General features: G+C 42.1%; 1 protein-coding gene across 2 annotated transcripts in view; it reads left to right on the top strand.

The window, feature by feature from the left end:
• The window catches only part of coro2ba (coronin, actin binding protein, 2Ba), a 43,301-nt gene that overhangs the window by 9,548 nt on the left and 14,070 nt on the right, over positions 1-19,683 (top strand). For both annotated transcript variants that reach the window (XM_054769876.1, XM_054769875.1), the window contains one exon: positions 17,083-17,283. In XM_054769876.1, coding sequence (XP_054625851.1) covers positions 17,083-17,283 — 201 coding nt within the window. The remainder of the gene's footprint in view (positions 1-17,082; positions 17,284-19,683) is intronic.

Here is a 19,683-nt window from a genome sequence, read left to right as displayed (position 1 = left end):
TAAAAGCCTGCAGCTTGCATCTACTTACATAAGTTGTAAGTAGGAAGTAGGACCCCCCCCCTGCATTCGGCCTTCTCAAATTCTTTGGCTAGAAAGCCATCCTAGTTTTCTGCATCGACAAGGCTCTCTCTCTCGTGTGGATTGTTGCCCAGTTATCTTCCTGTCTGTTTAAGTTTTGCTTTAAGTGGAGAGACCATCATGACCACAGCAAGACTTCTCAAGTAAATTCCAGAAGACTGTCAGACAAGCCTCTGTCTGCAAATCCCCTGCCAAAGAATTTGGGTATTAAAGGCACAAAGAGGCTAAATTGTGCCTCATGTTCAAAAGCCATTTCCGTTCATTTAGCTGCAATTCAAATGTGTTATAAAGATTCATGGCGAGCTACTGGCACGAAAGGTTGCACAGACCCTTCCTTTCAATGTTCCCCCCGGTTTGAAAGCTGTGATTTGCACGAGAAGTTAAAATGGTCCAGTTGTTTTGTGTGGGACGACACAGAGAGAGTAGTGTGTCATGACAGGACGGAGGGGGGGACACAAAGATCCTAAATAAAGAAGGGAATGACTGAGATTAGCGAGGGGACTGGCTTTTGTTGTTTCATTTTTATTTCATCTGACAACTCAGTACAGTCATGTCTCGCAATATCGCATTTTTTCAGAAATGAATTACCGGTAATGAATAAATGATGGCTGTTTGATGGTAGACTCTGGTCTATTATTAGTCAGAACATATAGAAATACAAGTGATATGTAGTATTGTAGCCACTAGGTGGCAGTAATGACACAAAACCATTGGACATTAGCTTACATTACATTACCTTAACACTGGATGAAGTGATGAAGTCAGCCATGGCACGTCCCACATGATAGAGTGAAAAAAATGTCTGTACCATTCCGTATGGAAGTGGTACGTTTTTGGCTTTTTAAGTTTAGAAGAAATAGGAGGTTTAGCCGGTCTAACCGGTTAGCTCGCCTGCTCGTTATCAATGTTGTGTGAATAATGAATAATGGGAGTGTAAAGGTGACTATGGGCGTGTTATTTCAACTGCAGGGCTCTAATAATGTTAAAAAAACATATTTAGTAGAGGTGTCATGAGACACCCAACTCACGAGAAGAGACGATACACGAGACTGAGTCCACGAGAACGAGATTTAAAACACAATGAAAAAATATGACAGGACAAACAAATTTGTTTATTTAACCGAGTCATAAAACAATCCTGGTATGAAAATATACTGTATAATAATAATCATCACTAATAATAATAATAATAATAATAATACAGCTCATTGTTTGTCTCTTATCTACTTGTCTTTGTTTATTTACGTCAGGACTGTCCACCTGTACTTTGATATTTATCATTAAAAAAACAATTTATAATAAGAAACAACAACATACTGTATACATACATTATATAGATGGATATATTATATTATGTTATAAGCTGGGCGATTAATTGAAAAACAACTAAAACCGACATTTAGAGCTTCTAATCGACGTAAAACTGCCGTGTCAGTGGTTTCAAAATCATACAACTATTTACAGCATAAATAGTTATGAGTGGGATAATCCTACATTAACCGAAATCGAGGTTGGAGGTTCAATTAAGCATCATTTTTTATTTTTTGCCAAAGTCACACAGCCCTAGCATGAGGTGTGTTATGAAACGGAATCAGTGATCGTCGGTACTTGAAAGATGACGCTGAGCCAAATCCAGTCAGCGTCAATAGAACCGCTCAGCGATTAAGGGTGCAGACAAGTCGGAACATCTACATGGGTTGATCTGACAAACCTTAAGTAAAATTGATCAAATGTAGAATTACTACAGCTTCTGCTTGGACATCAACAAGCAGCAAGCAGTTGTTTAACTCCGATGGAAAAAGCAGCCACATGTCACTCACTGACGCTGACGCTGTGAACACCAAGGTGGGTTAGATTGCAAGGTGTGTCTAAAGCACTTCCAATAATGCCTGGCACACTGCCACTTCCATATTACTGTATTATTGTTCATAGTAGCCAAGCCATACTTCACAGTCTGATTGGCTTCTGGCTGCCCTGTTCTTGCAACACAGCTTTTCTCCAAACGAGAAACATTTTAATCGTTTTAAAAAACGTCATGTTTTAATCGTCACACGAGATCTAGAATGTCTTTTTAGAAAATCATACACAGGTTTTCTATGATCTAAATACAAAAAATATTACATTGATTAACATTGAATCCTATATTGTGGAAAATAATTTATCGCTTTCGGGTCTGGAACCAATTAATCGCTATAAAGGAAGGACGACTGTCGAGTGATGCTGAGACCAAACCAAAACAAACTGTTAGTTTGTCCGTTTGTTTGTTAGCAAGCTACTTCCTGATACATCAAGGGTGACGTATAAATGGACAGGCCCTGCCATTCTTGATTCTGGACGCCTTGTACAGTTCCATCTACAGTAGAGCATACTCATTGAAATGAAAAGTATCTTTACGCACCACATCATCGATTCAACCTTTGCCATGACCTGGATGATGGAGAATCTACACAGGCAAGCTTGTGTATCAACTTTGTGAGAGAACCTCTTCCTTTAATTTTACAGTCAGTAATCTAAGCAACTGCCTGGAATCTGCACAACCCGAAATCTATTTTAACTCGAAGCAGTAAATTAGAAGCAGTCAGTCCTCTTGTAGAATAATTGAAGAGTACGGCACCCACAATGGGCTCACATTGGGGGGAAAACGCCATCTTTCTTTAGTACTATGAAGTCCTCCTAACCGCAAGCAAAAACAGGTTTGTTTACAGCCAATGCTGTATATCCAACTCAGCGATGTGAGTGGTGTTTAATTCAAATTGGGATTCCAGCTGTGTTGAGTATGTTTGCAATTACATCGCAGCAAACTGTCTAATGTTGAAAGACACCCACGCTGCTCTGACGTCATTCACTCACGCGTGCTTGGAAAGATGCTAGAAATGTGTTTATGTTACAACGTTGTTAAGATTCTACTTCAGTTCTTTGAGTCTTTACAAAGCCTAAGCCACAACCGGTCCTATGGGCTCCTACGGCCGGTCTACATGCAAAAAACACAAGAAACGCCCATCTTCGGTGGCTGTTCATCAGTTTCCATTGAAACGATCGCTACTCTTCACAACAACAAAAATCCTCAAACAGTGAAGGCGCCATCCAAACATTTTCCGGTCAAAACGGTAAAGCATTTTATGGAAACGGCGTTCCGGCTGACCTGAATCCGTATTTTTTTAAAACGGCTTCCAGAGTGGAAAAACCAGAAAACGCGCGGTTGCGTGTGTTCATCGTTACATGGTTGTCACGCTGTGGTCCGTTCCCATGTGGATGCAACTATTTACTAATCAGGCACAGTGTGGACGCACATTTGTTTTCAAACCACCAAAAGAAAAATTCCAGGAATGTTTCCGTGTGGGCAGGGCCTGCTCCTGCTTGGGACACCTCCTCCACCATTAATCTTCATGGTGTTTGATTTAGACCAGTTGCTATTTGTCAAGCCTACCGTTTATACACAAACAGGCACACACACACACACACACAATTAACTGCAAGCTAAATTGCTAAGCAAGCAACCCTTTTGCATGGAGTACAAACGTTCACCAGTGTAGAGATTAACAATCCCAAATCCAGACTTAATCTTTTCGGTTTCTTATTTTCCCACTGAAAAGAGCAGATAATGGACACGCAAGGGAGACAAACAGAGCGAGTTGTGCAATGGGGTAGACAAAACGTGTGAGACAAAAGAGGGAAAAGGGGGAAATAGTTGAGAGAAAGCCACAGAAAAGCTTTCACCATGGGAAGACATTCAGATCTCATGAGCTCATTGCCTGTCAGAAAACGTCCTCACACTGCTCAGTTTGTGTGTCTTTGAACGTCTTTGAGTCCAAAGTGTAGAAAAAGCCTCAAGTGCATTTCCATATGAGTTGGGGATATGATATACAGTATCATTCATCCACACACATTATACCCACAGTGATGGAGTCCTGTCTTTCTCCTTATGATGCTTTTCCCATTAAGGCTCCTGGGGCCATTACACTTGCACTTCCTGGCAAGGCTGTAAGCTTTAACGTACTCTGATATTGGCATGGGCCGGCATGAATATCACGGTTTGACAGTTTCACGGTATTATAGTTACAGCTCTAAAATGTCTTCTTTTTAAATATCTTCATAGAAAACATTTTAAAAAGTCAAGTCTGAATACTAATTTCTGAGCTATAACAAAGAAAAAATAAATTAAAAAAAAATCAAAATAAAATAAAATAAATAAATAAAACACAATGAAAAATAATTAAAAAAAATAATAATAAAAAAAATAAAAATAAATAAATAAATGAATTATTTCAATTTTTTTATTAGCAATTTCAAGTTGTGGTGGACGAAAAGTGGCCCTAAGATCTAATATACAAATAGACACATTTATTTCATTCACTAATAATATCGTTCAAAAAACGTGCATTAACTGCTGACTTGAAACAGTTCATGTTAGGAGTCTCTGGAAACATGGTTGGTGGGACAGAGTTCCACAACCCGGCTGTTCTTGGGGTCTAGGAAGAAAGATGACACTAGGTGACAAATGCGCTGCGATGAGGGGAAAAAAACCCATTGACCACGCAAAAAACCTTATCAGCCACCTGAGACATCAGCGGCGCTGAGTTTGAAAAGTGCGAAAGGTTTGCCAGAGACCTCTGTGGTGTCACAACGGCTGCTCGGAGCGTCTGCCCCAATACAGTGCACCTTGCTGGGCCACCCCAGGTGGCTCCCTCTGCTCTGTACTCTGGTTCTCCTGATAGTAGTGATGTGGTAGTAGTAATGTCATGATATTTGATTAGGACAAATCAACAGGTACAGTTGGTCAAATCCAATCAGAAGCAGAAAATTATCGGTATTGGTTTCAGAAAAAAAAGATATTGTGCATCTCAGTAGCGGCTGCTGGCCACTCAAGAAGCGGAAGCTTATTTTCTTCCAGCCTACATCATAAATGTGTTTGTTTATTTGTATGTAAATTCTAGTATCTGCCATGATGTGCAGCTTGCTAGCAGCTGGAGCTACTGCTTAAGGCTACTGTGTGATCGGCTGTGAGTGTGAGTGATCGTGACGGTGGGAGAATCTCCGCAGCTGCCGCTGCTCGATGGGGAAAGAAACCGCAACGTGACAGAGAGTCGGCAAACGCAACGTTAACAAAGACAAAGTCGCTGGGGATCGATAAAGTCTCCGGATCAGTTCAGAACAACAGAATGAAAATGCTCCGGTGGGGGTTTATACTTCAAGATCGCTGATTCGCTCATTTCACTGTTAAACCAAAAGGAATTCCGCCTCAGACAGATCATCCAATCATCATGCAGAAGCCGAGCGTCCGGGCCAGCCCACTGCCCCATAAACCCCCAGAAACGCTGAGCGTCCGATGGGCAGGACAAAGCCTTGCATTTATCCAATGACTGTCCAGTTTCACACAGTGGAACAACCCACTCTACGCTTCCCCACCAAAGTCAGGAGACGCTCAGCGTCCGACTGCGTAAAAGCGCCATGGCGCTGCGAGAATGAAAAGGAAGTCGTGTCAGTTACCTGTGATAAGTAGCTGATTCTGAACAAAAGATGAACGTATTCTATCTCATATTTACTCGATGAAATGTACACACAGCAACACGTATTTCACCACGCATGCATTATTTCTTCTTCTATCATTTTGGTGTCATGTGGCTTTTTGTCTGTGTCGCTTTACACTGCCACATGCAGGTGTGCCTTATGTATTACATCATTTTCACCCAGTAATACGTTCTGGTGTGGATGGGACTATTTACTGATCCAACACTGTGTGGATGCCATTGTTTTGCAACCCAGCAAAGGAAGCGTTTCTGTGTGGACAGGGCCTGAGAGACACCTACGTCCTACTTTCTCGACCCATGACAGTCCCAAGCGTTCTATTAAACTAAGAAATACTGTATCATTCCAACATTTACTAAACAGGCAGTTTATGTGAAGCGATGAGTGAATGTCAGTTCGACTGCTGAACAATCAGGGCGGCTCTCTCCCTGAAACAGTAGTTGCTTGATAAATCTTACGTCATGTTATCCCACATCACATTCTCATGCATGAGACTGACAATCGCAATACTGTATACTCCGCTGTGTCTGCCTTGTGTCCTCATATCACCTCTTGGCTTTGTTTTCCCCAACATGGCTGTAAGATTTGAAATGTCGACAACAACACATCCAAACATATTCTACGGGCTGCTGAGCTGCGTTTGGCAGCACCAGAAAGCTGAGTGAAGATTAGAGAGTGCTGAGTGGGGTAAGGATTGAGAGCACATCAATAGTGAATGATCCTGGCGCCCACTCGTACGTGCACAAACACACACTGAAGTTCATCCAGGTCAAACTCAGCTCTCTTTTACACCTGAGGGCTCTGGTAGCTGTGTAAATATCGATATTACCTTCCTGAGCAGCATTCTCTTTCTTCCTTCTGTTCCCTCTTTCACGTCGTTAGGGCCTTATGAAACCTGATTTATTTTTTCCCCAAATTCCCATTAGTGAACTGCAAACATCCTTACATTTATTGATGCAACACATCAATGTTGCCCAGTAATTCAGAAAGGGACGTAGCTTGGCTAACTTTTCTAATGGGATGTCAGCCTCTGCACACTTTGCTACAAAACCTTCATCAAACTGTAACGCCCGTGCTTGTGATTGAGGGAGATGTAGTCACCGATCCAATTCCAGTTGCGTTATGATATTTTTTGATTTCTTGTTCAGAAAAAAATGTCTCATGGCACTAGGTCTGGGACGATATAATAATAATAAATTAATGAATTAATCACACAATAAATGAAAATGAACTGGATCATTTTGCCGGCCTCATATATTGCCAACAACACCATGAACGGAGTGAGCCCTTTTGTCAATCACACAGTGTCTTTGTCTTGGTGGGTGGAGGCGGGATCGCTAGCATACACACAGAGTGCAGAAGAGTGTAGCATAATAGAAATTAAATTACCGTAAATTCCGGTGTATAAGCCGCTCGTGTCCACATCATAAAATGGCATATTGTGGCTTACATGAGTCCATGAGGACCAGGCAGCTTTTTATTTAACAGGAGCCAATCATTAGCTACGAAAAAACTCACAACGAGCTTGTCAACCCATCAGAAATCGCAGGAAGTCATTACTCAATATAACAGTCTGACTCACGGTGTCATCTTACAAAGAACACTAAACTCATCACACAGCAACTTAACACTCTAAAGGTATACTTCAGAAATACAAACATGTACCAATACAAGTTTAAAAACTTCCCCATAATGCATTTTGTCCAGCTGAGCAGTTCATTGGCCAATGGCCGCCATGGTGGCCTGGCAGCCATCATGGAAGAAGTTAAAAGTTTTTTGTTTTTAAATATTGGTACTTGTTTGTATATTTATTAAGTACGCCTTTTGAGTGTTAAGTTGCTGTGCGATGATTTTAGTGTTTCTTTGTAAGATGACACCGCGACTCAGACTGTTATATTGAGTAACGACCTCCTGTGATTTCCAATGGGTTGAGCAGCTCGTCGTGAGTTCCCTTATAGCTTGTGATTGGCTCCTGCCAAGGAAAGAACTACCCTTTCCTCACTGACACGCGAGCAGCACAGTATTTAAACAATTAGTAGTAGTTCTGAAGTACCGCAGGGTTCAAAGTTTAACAAAAAAAGTAGTGGCCTATTCACCGGAAATTACGGTAAATTAGTAGATTGCCATATATTGTCATATATTTTTTAACATTTCTTAATTGTCATATATTTTTTATATTTCTTAATTGTCTTTATCTTAAAAGTCATGTTAAAATTTTGTCTTGTCTCGTACACCCAGTCTCGTGCATCGTCTCGTGAACTGAGTGTCTCGTGACACTCCTAACAATTAGACAAGATGTGGCAAACAGTGCTCTTATTTTGAAGGCCGCAAGTGTGTTGTATGTATTGAGAATGTCTTTTGACGGTAAAGACGGCAGCTGGCAGCAAGAACAAACGTGCCTCTCGTCCTTATTTCACTCACAACTTGCACGACGTCATCGGGCATCGTAAAATGCTTGTTTGCATTAACAAGCGGTAAAACACAACACTCTGTAAAAACTCATACAGCCGCACAGAGTCGCACACACGCATTAGCATGCTCTGCTAAACTAAGCTCACCCCGCTAGCTTCCATTCATGTGCCGTAAGAGAGTGTTTTCCAAGTTTTTTCCGCCAGCATTCGCCGGTGTCTAAGGCTGCTGTTCTGACATGTTTAGTTCGGGAGTGGGCAGGTTAGTGTTTGTGATGAGATTCCGCCACGATTGAGCGGTCCGCCGCGGAAATACCTCCCCAGAGGAGTGTTCCTTCTCCTCACGATGACAGCATTACAGCCACATTATGTCGCTTTCTGTGAGATTCCGCAGTTAACAGTAAATTTCATTTTCATTGGCCAATTTCACGGTTCCGTTAAAATCATAGGGCCCCACTTTGTGTTGACATATTTTAATATTCTTTACTCACCCTGTTTGATATTGGTAAAATGTGCAACGCAACAACATTCATCAATCATCAAGCTGCTTGGTCATGGTGCACAGCGTCAGCAGTGGGTTAGATGAGTTTTGTCAAAGTAGAGCCTCTTAAAGCAAGGCTAGTTTGAGAGTAAATGACAGCCGATGAGATGAGGACCAAGGGCCAGAGCATGTGTCTTGAACAAACACAATCATCAGGCCTCAAGGAAAAGCTTTGAAGGATTTCTAGCAGCATTAGTGACTCCAGTCATTTCCCCTGTCTGGAAGTGGATGGGATGTCGGCGTGGGGTGTGCAGTTTCCTGATAGGACAGGAAATTACTCAAAGCAGGGATAGAACCGAAGCCATCCAGTGGTTTTCTTCTGAATATTCCCTTGTATGATGCTTTTTAGTAGAGATGCACATTGAGGAGGGAGCCACCTGGCATGGCCCAGCAAGGTGCGCTGTATTCGGTCACACGCTCCGAGCAGGCGGTGTGACACCACAGAGGTCTCTTGCAAAACCTTCTGTACTTTTCAAACAGACAAAAAATTTAACAAAAAGAATACTTTTTTTTAAACAAAAAGTGCGCCAAAATTTGAGGTAGAAAGCTTGTTGCTATCACTCGCACACCAATATCACTATCGGCAAAACCCCCGATACCAACATGAGCCGATATCTCATTTTTATGCCAATATAATTCGCCTGGTTCAGCTAGTCTTGCACACCGTGGTGGGCTCAAACCCTTCAGAGTGAGAGTCCAGAGTGCTAGGCGTCTGGCTAAAAGCCAAATAGTCAACTTGACGCCCAGCATGGCTCTTAAGGTTCAGGGAGTGACGGTTACTAGTGACCTTTACTAACATACACACACGCACATCCATACTGGCTGCCATCCGTAATATGCCATTATCAGCCATTACGCCAATATCAATATGCCAATATCAGCCATTACCACATCATCAATATGCCAATATCAGCCATTACGCCAATATCAATATGCCAATATCAGCCATTACCACATCATCATAATGCCAATATCAGCCATTACCACATCATCAATATGCCAGTATCGGCCGTTACCACATCATCGATATGCCAATATCGGCCATTACCACATCATCAATATGCCAATATCAGCCATTACCACATCATCAATATGCCAATATCAGCTATTACCACATCAATATGCCAATATCGGCCGTTAGGCCAAAATCTGCTGTTACACCAATATCCATATGCCAGTATCAGTCGTTACACCAATATGGATATGCCAATATCGGCTGTTAGACCAATAACAATACGTCAATATCGGCCGTTACACCAATATCAATACAGCAATATTGGCCGTTACACCAATATCTGTACACCAGTATCGGCCGTTACACCATTATCAATACGCCAATATTGGCTGTTTCACCAATATCAATATGCCAATATCAGTCATGATGGCAATGTCGGCCGTTACACCAATATCAATATGCCTGTCACGATTGGGTTAAGTGCAATTAAACATCTCTTTATTGCACGGCGGTATGTAATCACCAGAGCCAAAAACCAAAAACGACAGAGAAAAGAGCTCTGTGGCAAAACGAATACAAAAGTAATATAACAGGTGAGTCTGTTACTTTAGGTGACGGCACCAGTCGAGTAAGGAAGTCCATCAACAGTCACAACAACAAAGACAATGACAATGAACCAGCGCCGGGCATTTTTAACTTTCTTTTTAACTGCCGCTAATGAACATTGGCCGCAGCTGTGCGGCCACCAGGCGTGGAGCGGCTGTCCCATCCACCACGCTGGAAGCACCGCTCGCCAGAATAAGGGCGCAGGACAGGACGTACTCGCTCCTGTCCTGCGTAACATGACAATGCCAATATCACCCGTTACTCCAATATCGATATGCCAATATTGGCTGTTACACAAATACTGATACGCCAATATCAGCCGTTACACCAATGTCAATATGCCAATATCAATATGCCAATATCAGCCCACCTTTATTATTGGACACCTGTACTGTCAAGTCATTGCTGCTGTCTTGGCCAGACCTCCTGTGAAAAATACACTGCACATCTCAATTGGAGCAGCCTGGTTGAATAAAGATGACATAAAAAAAGATCTAAATCTGTGATGGCACAAGCAAACTGGGAATAACTTGAATATTACTAAAGAGCTGCTTATGGAATAAAAGACCAAATGAAACATGTGTCCACAGGGCATTGTGAAAAGAGGCTACTGGCTCTCAAAGTGGGACACGGGCTTAGTGTAGTGTGGAAGTCCAATTGACAGGCTGGCAATAAACCGATCAATGCAACAGACTGGAAATATGTGCATGAGTGACCTTATAATAGATATGTAGCATACTGTGCGCAAGGCCAAACACTTTCTTAGCATGGGCGTTTGTATACTGCAGCAAGAATGACAAAATGCGGTTATGATTTGAAATGTAGTGTATGTATCTGTGTGAGGATATGATGCTTCATTTTCCCTGGATGATCAGAAATAGGCATCGCTGAGGTTGTGATTCAGTCTGCTTGAATACGTGCGTAGCAGTCATCCTTCATAACATCTGTTCAGGCAAAAAGAAACATCTGGCACTGTGCCTTCATACCAGCACGCTCTCTTTGTCATACTTTGGACTGGTTTTCTGTTCTTGCTATTATCATTGACAGTAAAGGTGTGAAACACCACACAGCTTTTTAGACTATTAAACACATTTTTATGCTTATTTACTATTACATTTAAAGGAAAAGTGCACTATTTTTTTTAAATGTGGCCCATCATCCTCAAGCCTTATGTGTGACATGAACACACGTCTTTCTCCTTTCTGTGCATTCTAAAGATATAAAAACAGCTAAAAGGAGGAAGCTAAGAATACACGTAATGGGATGCACCTATACCATTTACATAACGTGACTTGCATATTAACCAAGCTACAGCGAAATTGTCATTATTATTGTTATTGACATTGTTACGCCCAAGAACTATGTTACTGTTGTAGTGACACCTCACCATACCACACCGTCTAGCTACTAGCTGGCCAACGACTAGCTTCACCACACACTCCCTCACAATGCCTGAAGCCACTACTGAAAGGTAACGCTATGTTTTTGAGTTTGGAAGTTTGGAACACCAGGTGTAGTGCTCCTTTCTATGTTACTATGTGAAATCAATGCACCCAGGAAGGAAGCTCCTCTAATGCTTAAAATTAGAGACGCGAGCTATCTTTTTTTTAAACCGATAACCTTCTGCTTCTCAAGACCGATACGGTACCAATAACTTTTTTATATCTACTGTTTTTCATTTAGATGTAACTGTCGTTTGTGCACACCTGGAGGTAAGAAGGAACAAATTAGGATTTGACCAACTGTACCTGTTGATTAGTCCTAATCAAATATCATGACATTACTACTACCACATCACTACTATCAGGAGAACCAGAGTATAGAGCGGAGGGAGCCACCTGCTGTGGCCCAGCAAGGTGCACTGTATTCGGGCACACGCGCCGAGCAGGCGGTGTGACGCCACAGAACACCGTTGGACTCACACAGTGCATTAATAACAGGATGAAACGTTCAAGTTCGTTTATCCTGAGAAGAAATCATTCGGACACACTTTACTGTATTTTCAATCTTTAGTGAAGCAATTGTCTGAAAGTTGTCACACAGCTCAGCACTGGGGCTTCAGTCCATCTACTGTAAGAGTCGGAGGAAGAAGCCTCCATAGGAAGCAACTATTCTATATCCTATCGGGTTCCACCCCTCGTAGGGGGCGGGACCGCTGCCCTACGTGTATCAGTGGTGTGGCTATGTGTCTGCTTCTAACTGGTTCCAGCTTGTGTCAGTCTAGGGCAGGGGTCACCAACGTGGTGCCCGCGGGCACCAGGCGGCCCCCCACGACCACATGAGGCGCCTGCAGGCCTGCTTTTCATTCGGGTTTTCAGTTAATAATGTGAGAACACTAGAAAGAAAAGTATTGTGAAACATAAAATGTGAGTTGTGGATACCAGCATTTTGTGAATGTTTTGGTAAAACAAGCATATTTGATCTGTTTGGGTTGAATTAAGATATGAAAATCATTTCTAGAAAAATGAGTAGCTCGTGGCCATTTTCATTTTCTAAAAGTAGCTCTCGCAAGAAAAAACATCGGTGACCCGGGTTCTAGGGTATGTGTGTGTGTGTCTTCTAAGTGAAGCAAGCTGCAGCAAGCAGATAAGGGTGTCGCGGTTAATTGGTGTTAAGAACTTTTCCGTGAAGTAGGATTCCTTATTTACAAATGGAATATTCTGGTAGGTAGAGCATAGAAAACCTATGTACATTATATAACATTATACTGTAACAACTGTAACTGTACTGTAACAAGTGTGTACATAATACACAGAGTGTGCTGTACTGATGATGCAATGCATAATGATCAATGATGCATGCATAAAATGGAGTTTTTCACTTCAGATCTAAAGTACAACAAGTTCTTCTGAAGTCCAAAAAGTTCCCATGGCAAAATAAAAAAGGACTCCAGGCAAGCTGTGATGCTTCCTGTGTGTTGGAATAAGAAGCCAATTTCCCACAGAGCGAAGATGTGGCCAAAAGAGACAGGATGTCGTCTCTCTTTTTGTGATATTTACTCCTCACAGGGTTAGGAAGTGGTGATGAATGACTGCATAGTGTCACCGTGAGGGGCTCGGGGGAAGCCAAAACATGACAGGGTGGCTGGACTGGATGTCATTACCTTCATGTGGCATGAAATATAGTCACTCTGTGGACTGCAGATGAATGTTGGCTCACAGTGTACATCTCCCAGGCAAGCAAATCTTGAAATAGCTTTTTGGTGGTGTTCAAGTGCCTTTTAATGTTCCAAATGCGCGTATATCACATAGAGTAAAGTCATAAAAGTATGTATTATGGGCATCGGGCTGGTATGAGGGAATTATGACGTCATATCGATAAATCCTCAGATAATGTTTTTAACATTTTTTTAAACGCTCTAATGAGGCGTACTGTGCGGGTGAGCAAATCAAGCGCTCCTTTTTTCTCCTGCCTGTGACGTTAACGGCCTGTCACAACTTCCCCTGACGTCACTTGTTCACAAACGTTCACTTCCAGAGGAAGACATTTGGCGTGATAGTTGTACCAAATGTTCCGTGATGAGGGGGAATAAAAAGACATAGAGCACACAAAAAAATTAATGATCCACCTGAAACACCAGCACCGCAGCATTTGAAAAGTGCAAAAGGTTTGCCAGAGACCTCCGTGGCATCACACCAGCTGCTCAGAGCGTGTGCCTGAATACAGTGCACCTTGCTGGGCCACAGCAGGTGGCTCCTCGCGCTCTATACTCTGGTTCTCCTGATAGTAGTGATGTGGTAGTAGTGATGTCATGATATATGATTAGGACTAATCAACACGTCCAGTTGGTCAAATCCTAATTTGTTCCAGTCCTCCTTACCTCCGGGTGTGCACAAACTTCAGTTACATAAAAACTTTGAAAAGTAGATGTAAAAAAGTTCCTACTTATCGGTATCATATTCGTTTTGAAAAGCAGATGTCGGAATCGGTTTGGAAAAATATATAGTGTGCATCTCTCGTCAAAACATATGCATATTTTAGCAAATATTACATATTTGTTTGCCTAAATGAAGCATTTTCAAGCATAGAAATAACTAAATGAAGTCAAATTCAAACATAAGGCCTTCAAAAGATGCATTCAAAGACGCTGACGTAGCAATCTACACTGGGTGAGACACACAAGCACCAGACCTGATCAGGCTTTTATTGCAGCTTTGAATGATCTCACAACATAGGCACCATCATCCAGAATAAAAATCCCTAATAGAAACATGCACCACTGTTGTGGCCGTAACGCATTTATAGCAACACACACGAGCACGAGCCTTATTTCTGCCTTATATGTCTTATTTTGTCTTATTATGTCTCCTGTATTGGCTAATAGGAGTGTAAAGGTGACTACAGGGGTGTTCTTTCATGTCTAGAGGGCTCATGAGGGTTCAGGCAAATGTCCACGCAAAGCGATATGCTGGAGGTACGGCATCATTTCATACCATTTGCAGGGCTCCATTTGTGTGTGTGCATCTACCCACTGGAAGCGTACGCGTGCAATGTTATCTAGACTGGTTTGACTGCAGAGTGAAGGATGGAAGATGTAGGAGATGATAAGTGTGTAAACTGCTGCTACTGCGGTGGGGGCATCACGACAAGGAGAGCAGCAGGAAGGGTGAGGACTGAGTGTGAACGTCTGCTGCTCCACGGCAGGAAGACAGAGGGTGAGGAAATCCTGAGGATGTGGAAGTGGAAGAAGGGTGGGTGGGGGTGACGTCTTCCAGCTATCAGTTGGGGTAAAAGGGAAGTGTGAGTTAAAAAGCAAGGAATGGTAACATCATGAGAGAAGCGGCAGTCAAGCTTAGATGCGGATGAAAGAGGAGGGCCGGAGGATATCCTGGTGGGTTTGTTATGTGATAATATCACAGCAGCTTTATGACTGCCGTGTCGCACCAGCACTGTTGTTAAGGTGACCTCATCATCATCGTGGGATGTACTTGATATTAGGGGTGCACAATAATTATCAGACCAATATGAGGTAATTATTATTATTATTACCAATAAATCCGATAACATTAAAAATAGCTCCCATAACCGATCATTTAAAAAACACTCCTACCTGTGACGTTAACAGCCTGTCGTAACTTCTCCTGAGCTCACTTGTAAACAGACATTCACTTTCAGAGGAAGGACGTTGTACCAATGCTCTGTGACGAGGGAAAACAACCCTCCTCAGTGGAAAAGTGCAAAAGGTTTGCCAGAGACCTCCGTGGCGTCACACCGGCTGCTCGGAGCGTGTGCCAGAATACAGTACACCTTGCTGGGCCACAGCAGGTGGCGCCCTCCGTTCTCCGATGTGGTAGTAGTAATGTCATGATATTTGATTAGGACAAATCAACAGGTACAGTTGGTCAAATCCTAATTTGTTCCAGTTACCTTCTTAAACTTTGCAAATATTTTGGACAGCGTTGGTCGTTTGAGGAAGCTACGGGTTTGTTTCTTGGCCTCCGTAGTGTTGCAAAAATCCTGATACTGTTGTTTGTGATACTGCTTCAAATGCGCAATGATTGTTGGTTGTACTAAACTTCCCCGGTTCTGTGCAACTTGTGCATGACCAGTTTTCAGACTATAACATAAATTGCTGCCACACGGCAGTTACTTACTACTTTGTTAGCGTGTTAGAACACATGGGATCTGCTCTGCTGGAGGATGGGCTGCAGGATAGAAGTGCTCGTGTGGAGTCTGGAATGGACTGCTTGTATCTGAGTTCTTATATTATAGATTTAAGATTCAGGTGCAGTAGATGTAATCCAATAGTTGTACCGTAGTTGTAACCGTAGTAATTAAGTAGATTAGCCTGGACCCTGGACTCTCATGTCAACAGAGCAATTATGAAATGAGGATTGCCTGCTGTCATCCACTACGCAGTTACTGTAAAAATCCCAACAATATTGAACAGGTGTGCCCATTTATACATATTTTCATAAAAGTAGCATGTTGGGTAACACATCTTTACCCACTAAAACACTAAGATGACACTCTTCCAATTTCACATTTAATAGGCATTTCTCACCACTTCATGTGTGACTTTTATCAGACACACACAGATGGGACAGGCCTTCTTGCAACTGTGGCTTTGTTTGACGGAAATGTGAAAAATTCTTACCCCAACCCATTGTGTCCACTCAAAAGTTATTCTTGGAAAAGAGTGCATCTCTCTGAAAGCTTTTGGAGGCACTTTAAAGGAAAAGTACACTTATTTTTTTAATTTTGGCCATCACCCACAACCCTTATGTGAGACATGAGCACAAGTCTCTCTCTTTTGTGTGCGTTCCAAAGATACAAAAACAGGCAGGTACTTAATGCACATAATGGGACACACCTATTCCGCCTAGAAAGCCTGCTATTAAAACACCTCCAAAAACATAGCTAGTTGCTAGCCGGCTAGTGGCTAGCCGGTGTGGTGTGGCGAGGTGTCACTACGCCAGTAACGTAGTTCTTGGGCATAACAATGGTAATAACAATAAGAACGATAACAATGTCGCTGTAGCTTGGTTAATATGCAGGTCACATTATGTCAATGGAGCGTTGTTACAACTAGCATGCAAAATGTCTTCCTCTAAAAGTGAATGTTTGTTTACAAGTGAGCTCAGGGAACGTCACAGGCAGGAGAAAAAAGGAGTGCTTGATTTGCTCACCCGCACAATTTGGGTAACCTAGCCTCATTGGAGAGTTTTTTTTAATATTATTGGTAATCAGAGCTATTTTTAATGTTATCGCATTTATCAGTATGACGTTATAATTCAGATAATTATCGTGCACCCCTACTTAGGATCTTCACAATAATGACGATTGCCACAAGTATCAACGTTTGTCAAATTGCTAATGGAAGTTGAATTGAGTATTTGTGAACTGTTGGTTTGCCGCGTGCGTCACAGTTCAAGGTACTGTGTGTGCAGTGCTTGCAAAAAGTAAAGCATTATGATTTCATTTCACAAGGTATGTTTTTAATGCCTACCATGTGCTTTTATTGTCAGATGTCATGGCGCCCGACCTACCGAAGCTCCAAGTTTCGAAATGTCTATGGGAAGGTCGCCAATCGGGAGCACTCCTACGACGGTATCCCCATTACCAAGAACGTCCATGACAACCACTTCTGTGCCGTAAACTCCAAGTTCCTGGCCGTGGTCACTGAGAGTTCTGGCGGTGGCTCCTTCATCGTCATTCCTGTTTCGCAGGTAATTTTACTCATCAACGTTGGTGTTCTTTGTGTTGAAATTAAGATTGGACACGATACCGTATAGGCTTCCACCCTTTTGGGGAGACTGTTTGTGAGGTCACTGGTGTTGGTCCATCCCAAAGGTGTTTAGGAGGTTTGTAGACTTTAGGTCAAGATTGTGTCAAGTTCTTCCACACCAAAGCATACATTTATAGACCTGAATTATTGGGGACTAGGTCATGCTCGAGTTCCAACACAAAGGGTCTTCTACACGCCTTTCCCACAAAGTTGGAAGCACTGTCCGTCGCCTGTCCAAAAGGTCTTGAACAAAGAGTTCAGATTCAGGGAAAAATAAGGGGTCTAGTCCAAATCCTGATTTATTACGTGTGTCTGGATAGTTTTGTATATACAGTATTGTGTATTCTCAGGAAAAGCATCTGTAGTGTACAATCAAAGCCTGAGCAACTCTGTGCTAACCGTCATTTAGGGTGGGAAGTAAAGTTTTTTCTGTTTGTGGAGAAAATAGCAGGTCACTAACTGCTGAGTCCAGACCCAGACCTGGACCTATAATCGAGTTGGACACTCAACTTATTCTCTTTTAAGTTAAGCAGGACAAATTTCTATTTAATAAAGACATGTACACTAAGTCCCCAACTAACGAACACAATTGGTTCCAGACGACCGTTCGCTAGTCGAATTGTTCTTAAGTAGGGGAAAAGGTAATATTACCAATGATATAGGTACTACATGTACGTGTATACATATACAGTATATGTGTACAGTATGTATGTAAATATGAGTTTGGATGCAGTAGTAATATTAAATGAGGATAATTAATGAAATAAACAATAATAAAAATGATATAATAAAACGTAATGATAAATGTTATTTACCTTTGAAGAGCAGTGGTCGAGCATGTGGTGGAGGAGGAGTTATTGAAAAAAAGGACAAATGGTCGTGGTGGTTAGACTCTTCTAAAAGAGGTAGTGTTCTGTGGGTGGTGTAGAATTAAGCAGGCCTATTAACTCTTCATAAACTTTAATCACACGCTCTGTCCGGGTTGTATCATACAGCTAAAACTTAGCTTTCCATTTAGCTTTCTCTCCCCAGCAACTAACGCTTCCTATGTTGGTTCCATTAGCAGTGTCACAGTGCCCTCTACTGGCCAGGCATGTAGCAGTATAAATATGGAGTTACAGTACAGTACTATAAGGCAAAATACATGAAAAAAATAGACCAGTCGGATAGTGTTCGTATCTCCGAAAGTTCGCATGTCGGATGTTCGTAAGTTGGGGACTTAGTGTATTTGTATTATTTTATTTTGTTATCTTGAACTAAAAAAATAATTATTGAACAGTAGGGTTGTCCTGAAAACATGACAAGATTTCTTGTTCAGAAAAAAATGAACTGATGATGATGATTTGAAATGATTTTGCCAACTTCAATAGACTCTCAATATGTTGCCATGTGCAAACCATGTGCCTCCAAACAGACAGGAAGAGAGTTCACTCTGGGCATTGGGTTCAGCACCTTGGCATGTTTGTTCCATAGAACGCAGTGTTCCCCAACCTTTTTTTGACCCACGGACCGGCGTGTGTTCCCACAAATCTCCCACGGACGGGGGAGGGGGGCGGGCGCGTAGTACATTATAGCGAGCTAACTTATCTTATTTATGATGTATTGTGTAAAACTAAGACATGAATAACATCAAATTAAAAGCACAAAATGAATGCCGACCCACCATCCACCAGTTCAAGTTCCATCGCTGCTTGACGGGTGTGGTGTCAGTGCCCTAAAATAAAAAGGCAGTGCGCTAGCATGAATTAACTTCAGACAAATGTGCACATTAGCACTCAATAAGTCATCAAAACGTACCTTTATGCATTCCCACATAGTATCAGCATTTGACACCAAATATGAGGTGAAAGAAAAATGCTAAAAATACAGAAGTAGTCTATTTGTGCGGCGAAATAAAGTTAGCACACACACAATGGACATGCGTCAAGTGAGACAGAATTAACAGAGAGAATCCGACGACTTTTCAAAATAAAACATCAAAAAAGAAATAATGGAAGTTATTTTTTCTTTGTGTGCGGCCTGGTACCAAATGACCCACGGCCCGGTACCGGAAATGTTAAAATCTCGTCTCATCTCATTCTCGTGGACCCAATCTTGTGTAGCGTCTTGTCTTGTAAATAAGTATTTTATTTTTAGTATTTTTCATCATGAGGCTCTGCCTGACCTGCCTCCTCTGACAGCAAGCCTCTGATGGAGGGCAAGGTTACGTCCTTCATCACAGCTGACAGCCACTGTGACGGCCACGCAAGTGCCTCCAGACAAAGCCACTAGCAGGAGGAGGAGCTCCTGCTGGCACCACCTGGCACACAGACGGGCCCAAAACGTGACACATAGACTCACA

The sequence above is a fragment of the Dunckerocampus dactyliophorus genome, chromosome 3, assembly GCF_027744805.1.
Source record: "Dunckerocampus dactyliophorus isolate RoL2022-P2 chromosome 3, RoL_Ddac_1.1, whole genome shotgun sequence".
Taxonomy (NCBI): domain Eukaryota; kingdom Metazoa; phylum Chordata; class Actinopteri; order Syngnathiformes; family Syngnathidae; genus Dunckerocampus; species Dunckerocampus dactyliophorus.
This window is presented reverse-complemented; position numbering and strand designations above follow the sequence as displayed.